The sequence below is a fragment of the Mycetomoellerius zeteki genome, unplaced genomic scaffold (genome assembly GCF_001594055.1).
Source record: "Mycetomoellerius zeteki isolate Tzet28-1 unplaced genomic scaffold, Tzet1.0 scaffold98, whole genome shotgun sequence".
NCBI classification, from domain to species: Eukaryota; Metazoa; Arthropoda; class Insecta; order Hymenoptera; family Formicidae; genus Mycetomoellerius; species Mycetomoellerius zeteki.
Genome location: NW_017258021.1, coordinates 616,449 through 626,979, shown reverse-complemented (window position 1 = coordinate 626,979; position 10,531 = coordinate 616,449). Strand labels below are relative to the sequence as shown.

The 10,531-nt window shown below is 33.5% G+C and overlaps 1 protein-coding gene across 2 annotated transcripts in view; it reads left to right on the top strand.

Annotated features, from left to right (window-relative positions):
- Window positions 1-10,531, top strand: part of LOC108730884 (neural cell adhesion molecule L1) — a 115,583-nt gene that overhangs the window by 89,714 nt on the left and 15,338 nt on the right. For both annotated transcript variants that reach the window (XM_018460829.1, XM_018460828.1), the window contains exon 5: window positions 3,020-3,263. In XM_018460829.1, the coding sequence (XP_018316331.1) occupies window positions 3,020-3,263 (244 nt within the window). The remainder of the gene's footprint in view (window positions 1-3,019; window positions 3,264-10,531) is intronic.

Here is a 10,531-nt window from a genome sequence, read left to right as displayed (position 1 = left end):
CGTATATAACTAACACATACATTTGTCTGCGTAGGTAGGTATATAAGTATGCGCTTGATCCGCTGCCAAGAAAACTCTACCTCGGTGCCACCAATCTCAAATCAAGTTTTCGCTCATATTTTCTCGCCGCCAATATTTCCGCCTTACTTCCCGCGTTCTACCGGAAAGCTTTGCCCTGGCATATGAAACATCCACCAATATTTCGGGCAAATAATCCCTAGTCACACAGCACGTGCATTCTCATAAATTCGAGACCCGAATGCAATTTTCGGACTTTTACTGCGTTTTCTATGCACCTGATTTCCATTTCGAAAGTTCTACTGCCTGGCCAGTCGGAAATATTCGTAAAACTGTTGCGTAATAAATTATACAATGAATATATAATATATACATATATAACGGGCAAAAAATGAGAGAATGATTTATATTAGTTGTGTAATATCTTTTGTAAGAGACTGAACTTATAATTTTGCAAATTTTCGAATTTACAAATTAAAAAATAATGTAGATTTCCAATCCTTTATATTACGTAAATTAAGACAATCTTTACAACAGACTGTATATTTTATATATGTATATATATATATATATTCTTAAAATCATAGATACAATCGCGTAAATTTAGTTAGCACTACACGCAATATTAGATTCCATCCGCATACGCTTCTAGACATAGAGACAAATACTAGAGACAGTAGCTTTATTGTGGAATACAAGATCCACAATGTATCGTAGGAATGTATATACTATGCAGAAAATGTATGCACGGCAAGCACAGAATATTACATTCACAAGGACAATGAGGGAGGCAAAAGCAAGCCCCGCAACCGAAATTCTATAGCACTAACAATGTGTCAATCAATCCTTCACTTGGAGGACATCTCTATGCGAGTAACGTCATCAAAACCCGGAGATATGAAGATTGCACGTAATGCACTTTAGATTCGGAGCTACACGTACGAATTTCACCGACACTCTCGTGACATATAAGAAGAAGAAAAAAGAAGGTGCGAGAGAAGATGGCATCTGTGATGGCATCAGCTTTATGCTTTATGCTTTATGGATGTAGCCTGTATCCGCACGTGACACTGTACGCCCGCAGACATGATGTATGTTCTTGTTTGTTCTACAAATGATAACGTCGCCTTCGGAGTTCTCAGGATGTTCTTGTTCTCCTGTAACGTAGCGGACGATCGAAGACAAATTCGTTTCTTCTCGGCCATATATTCTTCTTGAAAGTAGTCTCTCTCGGTTCTACATAAAATAAGGTCCCTTCATGTGTATTTATTACAGATCACACAACACATTTATATTTTTGGTATGGAATGGATGACATTGATGTATATTAGTTCGAAAACAGCGAAAATCATACTTTTCTTCAAAAATTTTTTAAGCCTTGTGATTCTTAATTATTTCAACCATCCATGAAAAATCATACTTATAGTTTACATATTTTGAATAATATTTAATGCAAGAAAAGGAAACAATTACAACTTTTTATTACGTATTTTAGAGCGTTGAATTCTGTGTGTATGTGTGACTGCCACCAGAAAAATTCCATCACGCCGAATATTTAAGATATAACATGTTAATTTTATTTTAAGATATAGCATGTCATTTTTAATATGTAGCTTTTCCATATAATTTGGATGCGACAAGGCGAACATTTCCATCAGGATTTACTAATAATTCAGAAACATTATCAGGGATATTGAAACAAATTAAATGACTTTTGCTGCTTTAAAAAATATAGGTGTGGATTTAATACACACACCATGCGGTGTTCATAGAATTCTTACGGTGTTGGTGTTAATATTAATATAAACCTTGTTAAAAATAGTCATAAAGAACATATATAAATATATAAAAACATATACATATAAAAGCAGATTAGGGCTAAGTATAAAAAATTATCCTAGAAATAGTCTTTACACTCTCCTAAAAATCTTGTAAACTAATATAATCGTTCATTAATTATCTATCATGCGCGTCTCTACTTTGTATAATATTCTGCTGTATTTTACCATTAGATATTAAATACTATAATTCCAATTTCGAAAACTAAATTCAGATTTTCCGAATTTATTCGTATCACTAAACAATCAAAACGTATTACCTTTATTTCTGATAAAAACATTTACGTATCATAAAAACAAACATGTATTATACTTTTAATGTAAATTGATGTACCATGAAAATATTTTGAAATGCTACTAGCTTTGTCTCTCTTTGTAATATATGTGCGCGCGTCTGGAAAAATATTATAAAAAGTAAAAGCATAATTCTCAAGAGAAGCCGTGTGTTGATGCTAAGTTTATATATATAATATGTAGATAGATGAAATTTTATAGTGCATGTATCACGTAGAATCACGTTACTGTAGTTAAACTCGATACGCATTCGCGTTTGTTCTTCAGAGTAATAACGCTGAGCGACTCCTGACTTCCATTGCGCACCTCTTTTTTCCATCTTATTCTCGTTTATGAAGACAAAAGACGCAGCTACATTAAATGAGTAAGACAAAAGCAAAGCTGCATTAAAGGTAACATAACCGCGTGATATCTTTAGCAGGCAACAATAATAATTCTCTTTGTGAAACGCGACGTAAATGTGGGAGATATTTCGATACCCGCGCAGTTACATAGAATAAACAATGAAAGGAGTTTAATGTGTTCCTTAAGCACTGAACACGATCTATTAATTATTTGAGATGTGTACGATTATAGCTCGGTTAAATAACGTATAAGAACAAAGTACCTCTCAAATCGTATATTTATTCCAAGAAGTTTATGCTATATTTGAAGATAAAGGTATAAATTTTACTTTAAAATAATTATATTGTTAAAAACATCAGAAGTGTGATTGATAATAAAGGAAAAGATTCAATTACGAGCGGAAAAGAATAAATAAAGAAAAAATTTAGAAATTTCGATATTGTTGTTATTATTATATGTGCCACTAAAAATATTTTGACACGATTGATATATTAAGTATTAATTCAGGCCGCTTGTTATTTCAGATCACGAAAGACAGTGGGCTATACAAAATACAGCATTATCAAACTTCTCACGATAACGTGACACAATCTGTAACATCGTTCATCGAGTTTAGAGTGACAAACAGTATGTTTCGCAAAGGGTACTTACACCTGCGCTGCACGGTCTTCATTTCAGACGTTTATCGGAAATCGGCGGACATTGAAATCACCGAGGATACACCGCGTATCGCATCGATCACCGGAGAATCACCGCCATTTGGTCACCGTAAGTACTCATTGATTTTGCTGTGTTACTCTCTATTCTCAAGCAGAACAACAGGTCATAATGACGTCAAAATGACATTAAAATGAACGATGACTAATCAAAACGTGACTTTTAATAATCACTTTGAAACCACTTTAACGTCATCATAATTTTTTGTTCTGTTTGGGTATTTTGGATTCTGACCTTATCATCTTTGTAGATCGCTTTTAATCGCTCACGGAAAATAATATTTTATGTAGAAGAATAATTCTGTTATTTCCTGAATATTCTCTTGTTAGCTGGTCAAATGTCTATATTAAAATCATGCTTACCAAGAAAACTGAATCCTACATAATTAATCGATACTGTATCAAGTCTGGAGATATCGGCATTAAAGCAACTATTTTTCTTTGTAATATGCTAATATCTCATCGCTTCAATCTGATTTTAGAACTCCTAAGAAATTTTGTATTACGATAAGTTAATTACCGCTACATAAATAAATTAAATAAGTAAAGAGGAGTCAAATATGATCGAGGCTAGATTTTGGTGCTTAATAATATTTTTGTACGTAATTTTTAAATACATTTTTCAGTTATATAAACTGTGTATACTGATTAAATCGAACTTGATTATACACACACAATCATAAATCTGAAATAATAATATTACAAATTAAATTGAGATCCTCAATTTAACCCGGGAAATATCTGAAGTATTTTTACATTCTAGCAATGAAAAATGTGAATTGTTATAAAATATGTTTTGTATGAATATTGTTTACAATATTTTTATTTTTTTAATAACTTTTTTTGACAAATTCTCAAAATATATAATTCCTTCAAAAACTCGCAATAAAAATGTTATATTAATTAAAATCCTCATTTTTTAAGAATATTGCCGTAATAAACTACTTAATATACACATTTCATTTAATATTTGTTTAATTTCTGCTTCCTTTTTTCATAAAATTGTGATTAAATCTCCATATCCATAATGTTTTCAAATATTAATAAATCAGAAAGCAATCAATAATATACAATGTTCTTCATAATAGATTTTAATTGAGGTATAAAAATATTCCAGATAATCGTAAAAGAAAAGCGAAACTATTCCCGGGTTAATAATGTGATGCTAATAAGCGTCTTAAAACATTGCAACTTATTGTAAAAGATATTACCCTTGTCAGGGTTTGAGCTTGGAACTTTCCGATTATTTAAAATGCTTACAACAGATGTTAGTAGCATCATTATTAAAGTGACGATCAATATAACTTTTTATATTATTATTTCAACTTCAGTTTATATTTCAAATCAGTAATCGACGCAGAGTTTATATAATTAAAAAATGTATTTAAAATTTACATGTAAATACATATTATTAGGCACCAAGGTCTATCCTCAATAGCATCTGGCTCTTCTTTATTTATTTGATTTGCATTACGATCTTATCATCAAATTTCTACGACATGATAATACGTTCATGCCTTGGAAAATTATAAACACTAGACGAACTATAGACATTTCTTTCTTTTCTCAGTGTATCTTTCTGAGTTTTCAAGGTACTCAGTATTCGTAAGCGAATAAATAGCTGTCATCAAACTTGTAACGAACACGTAAGTTTGACTGTGAAAACCGAAGTTTTTCAAAATAGAAACGACGAGCAACGGTAAATAGAAAATCTGTCACGTAGCGAGAATACTTTCTGAGTCGTATATCAACGCTTTGTCATGACATCGAATCAATGCAGCATCGAGATAATAATACAATCAACCATCTCTGACGGCAGGAAACCATGAAACTAGAGCGAACATTAGTTCGATATATGTACTGCGATTGGTGGTTGTCAAGCGTGCTTATACAAATCGCGCGATATTATTGAACTGAACAAAGTTCATTGATCAAGCTAAATGGGACGATGCGAACAGGCGTAAATACTCTTTCTGTGTGCAAATAACGCAACGGCAAATCGAACGAGTCGCACAGTTCGCTCTCAAAGTTAACGAGGCACGAAGTCATGCTTTTTATCCTTTGTCTAACAATACAAAGGTTTCTATCGAATGCAGAATTACTGATTCACAAGACGAGAAATGCATTCGAGAGACAAAACGAAAAGCGTATTCGATACACAATAGCAACTCACAAATATGATACTGACGTAATATCGATATTAAAAGTTTGATTTTATATCGTTTTCATTTGCAAGCATTTTATAAAAACATACTGTACAATTTTTCTACCCATACAGTTCTTATGGTGAATATTTAATTTCCGATACTCGCATGCAGTTTCGCGAAATACGATTGCATGGGCAACAAAACGCGACGACTCTTGAAAGGAACGTTCGTTTCCGAGACAAGTGTAATAAAGCTAATAGCAACAATAACATTTATGATTCCACGACTCCATGAACGTATCGGGACGTATACAATCTTTCACGTGAATCACGCCGCCCAACGACAGTTATGTCCTCTTCGTAGCCATATCAAGCCGGTCACCAAGAAACCGTAGGGGCTATGATTGTTCCAGCTGAAAAAGCATAGCCGTTATCCAGTTACAGAAAATGGTCTCGCATCCGTCTTCCCGATCGCATCACTCCATGCGATGCGCCTGTCAGTCCGATTTAACTCGTGTCTTATTTCCAACCCTCGCGCATGCAGTCGCACGTAAACGCTATCGCTAGAGCAAATTCGTTCCCCTTCGAGTAGCGAGAGGATGACTCACGGTGATATCTCTTGTCGCGAATGGATAACCTATCTCTATCTTATGTAATAAAGCAATCAATAACGTAAAAGTGCCGTTAGGGTTCTACTAAGAATTCTATTTGCGTAACTGGATTATATTGAGTCGTTACCGTTGTTAAGTAAAGTTAATTATTATACAGAGCACGTTGCACTTTGCGATTACACTAGTCTGCGAATAGATACCTTGGAATCATTGCCTGAAACAAAGTGCATTTTAAAGTTAAATATTGATACTTTTGCATGGTAAAAAAATTAAAATTTAGAACAAAAAAATTGCTGCCGATGCTTCAACGTCATGAAAACTCTCAAAATCATCGGTTTTTTTTTGCCTCTTTGATACCATTTTCTTTCAAAATTATGATGTGATAACTAAATTGAATAATATGGATTCGTGATCAACATCTAACGATATATTAAAAACAGTTAAAATAATGTTTTTTATCACAGACTAGTGGTACACCGTGCAACAGCTCAACGGTATTTTTCACACACAAAAAAAATCAAAATAATCCATGAAAATGGAGACAAAATCTAATATCGACGTCCGTTTTGCGATATCAAATTATTTGCATTTTTTAATGCACATTTGGAGTTTAGAGAAAGTCATTTTAGCCGTAAGATGAAATTTCAAGATTGTCTGAAAATCACGAAAATAGTGTATTTCCATGTAAAATTAGTCGCGGAATCAAAAAATGATAAAACTAAAGCGACTGGAACAGAGTAAAATGAAATAAAAGTATTCTTAATCGAAAATAGGATTTGACACTAATTATTTATATAGAAAGTTGAGTCCCGATGAAATAAGTCCGTTCTCACATGTGATGTAACTTACAATGTGGTGAACAAAAGATAACATAGACACAAGGCTTAATAATAGATAGTTTTTGAGCTATAGTGCTCTATGAATACAAGTTACATATTTGATATATCACAGCTCAAGAACTATTCATTAATTGAGCCATATGTATATAACATTTTTTGTTCACTACATTATAAACCACATTTGAAAACTAATTTATTTCACCGGAACCCAATTTTCCATGTAATTGCGGGGTCCTTTCTTTCTTTCTTTTTTCAGCCTTTCTATAACTTTATTTATGAATATTAATGAAAAAGATGTGATTTTTTAAGAAAACAAGTTAAAAATTTTTAGCGAATTTTTACTAAAAATACACAGTTTTTCATTATTTTATTCCATTTCAATTTTTATTTTATTATTTTCTTATTCAGCGATCAATTATATTTTACATGAAAATACATAATTTTCAGATTGCAAAATTTCATTTTGCAGTCGAAATGACCTGTTCTAAACTTCAAATGTGCATTAAAAAACGCAAATAACTTTATATCACGGAATAAAACGTACGTTTATGCTGATTTCATCTCTACTTTCATCAGATATTTTGATTTTTTCGTACATAAAAAAATTATTTTACACGATGTTATCAATCATCTAAGACTCATCCCTATTGAAACCGATCTGTTTCAGTAAGGGAACGAGCCTTAAGAATATCTCCGGAATATCATGACAATGTTAGGAAGTTTATGGAGACTTCCTGCGCGCCTATCTACCGGCAGAGATTTACTTAAGACTGATAAAAGACTACTATTTTTCTAAAGATTTTAAATTACCAAGCGGTTTATAAATAGGGGATTATAGCGAGACGGCAACGCTATGTTATACATACCATATTTCCCTTACGCACACAAAGCAAGAAAACTTTCTGAAGATCCTTCGCCGCAAACCATTAATCAATGACGAGGGGGGTAAGGCCGAGTTACCAAGTTATTTGATTGACACCATAAAGATCGTTAATAGCAAGAGTGCCATCGTATCAACGCGAGTGGCGTACACATTTATCACGATGTCGGTAACAGCAATTTACACAAACACAGGTATATAGGATATTCCCCAGTTCGCGTAATTCAACGATGATTAAACTGCGCCTCATTACAAGAGGTAACAAAATGTAATTGAAATCGCTTGTTGGCCGATATCGATCTTGCTTGTCAACGCCTATTTATCCGCATAACAGACGAGAGCTATTCTTCGCAGAGCCATTTTTATGTAAAATATATCCAAGAATGTGTTTGAGTATTAATTAAAACTCCGACAGGAATGAAATATCTCGGTGGTGGCGCATCGTTTTATCGCATGATAATATCACGCGCGGGGAATTAAATAATAAAATAAGAACAACGCGACCGATTATGACTCAGGATTATTTCCGCGGTGTAAAAGTCAGACGCCGGCAAAGAGATCAGTTCCCTATTTCTCTCGCCTCTAAAATTGTTGGCTCACTTATTAGGTTCTACCCTTCTCGGCCGAAGTCTCTGGCGCTATTAATCAATGAGGAATTTAGCAATTAACGCTCAGGTTTTATTAACGTGTCACCGGAGCTCCATTGCACGTAGCGTGTTTGCGTGTGCGTACAAGCAATATTTATGAAAGCATTTTAAAATATCAGTTTGTATTTATTTTTTCCACATGTATGATTTCGTGATGTATCACGTGTTTAAAAAATATCAAGAATCAGCGAACATAGCGATATCGGCGAAAAATAACTATCGTAAAATATGGTAATCCAAAATCTGGATAACTTTAAATTAAATTTTAGCAATGCACAGACAATACGTATCTCCATCTGATCCAGGATTAAGTCCATCTCAACTTATGTAAGATCTTTTAAAAACGTTTTAAAAATGTCTGAAATGTGTATCTTATAGCAAATTTGATTGGACACACTCAGTGCACATTGCTGTTAATTAAACATTAAAGCCGTCGTACACAGATTGACGTAAAAATGTATTAAATATATTATAAATATAAAAACCAGTTAAACCGCAAAATCTTCAATATACTTTATTGTGCTGTTTGGTAAAATATGTATAATTCGAAATATGATGCATTTCACTTTTATATTCAGAGTTAAATCAGTGTACAACAACTTTAATATGCATCAATGCACACTAGTACGTCCGACCGAATTCGCTATTATGTCCTGATTTTTGACATGCCTGTCTAGTTATTTTTTTTAATTTGGACTAAAGTTATTCCGACTGAGCCAAATTTACCCCAATTTATGATACTTAATGTAAAAGAACAATGTCGAGAACAGTACAACATAAAATTACGAAGACCAAATACACACCTAAAAGTTTCTCACCATCAGAGTAAGATTTATCTCCCCCTTATCTCCTCTCCCAAAGGAGCTATTAAATAAATTTATGTCGATATCCCAGAAAAATCGGTCGTTGCTGGTAAATTCAATCCGTACCGGAGCACCACTCTCGTCGCCGCTAATCGTAGATCAACTCGACAAAATCGGATCGAAAACCTTTGTCCTGAATACACACCGAGGGAGGAAAAATCTATCTCAGGAGCTCGTGTAGATCACAACGAGGGCGATTCGTTTACGAGCGACCGGATGGTTCCTTCGGGAAGAGCAGCGGTTCCCGGTAATGCGCTCTTGCGGAGGAACGAATGAGAAACTCGCGTTTACGATTTACGTCGTTACGATTACAGCAGATTTCACGAGGCCGAAGCCGCTCGACAATATCCGTACGTGGAGGCGCGATAAAACTGCAACCGGGTTATATCGCTCTCGGAATCGGGGATTTCATCTACGCCGACGGCGTCGGTGCCTACTCCTTGTCGATACCATTACTCCGCACTAAAAGAAGCGTAAACGTGGCATTAGGACTAGCGCGAGTACACCCGCACCATTTACCTTCCCGTGCGCAATATACGCGTCGCGCATTTTGTTCTTCTTTTACACCATCACTGAGACGCTGACGTCGCCTTCTCTTGGCAGAACGAGCAAAAATCTACTAAAACCCCGCGCCCTCGAATCTTAACGCTATTCTTTTCAAAGATCGATTATTGAACTGTAAAAATAAAGGTCAGACTGTATCTCAAAACAAGTTTTATTTGAGCTTTTTTGCTGAATTACAATTATAAATATGACGTGATGAATATTGAATTAACTATCAAAATCTATTATACTGTATTGTGTGTTAAAAATAAAATTTTAGATGAGCTCTTTAAAACGCAACTATAAGCATGATATTCCTCATTAAATTTGTGAGCTATTTAAAATATTATATGATATTCTAAATATTTATTTTCAATAGGTATATCATGATCAGAGCATCAAGCAATTTTAATAAATTACAGCAAACACAATAAACTTTCTTTTGTACTATAGTAAATGTCGCATTATTAACTAACTGACAACTAAAAAAGAGTAAGAGAATATAAGAAAATAAGAGAATATAAGGAGTCAGATCTCCTTACATAATTACTTTTCTAAATTATAATATAATATTTATCTATTTTAGATAAATATACAAACAGAACAGAAAATTGATACACTCGTTTTTATTTTCACATTTATTTTTTACATCTCAATGAATTTTAAATAAAGAATGATACATAAAATCACAATCTTAAATAAAAAATTGCTGATGCATTATAGAATCTTTTAAGAGATAGGATTTTGTAAAAAATGTAATTTTAAGAATGGGGTATATAAACTCCGGTATA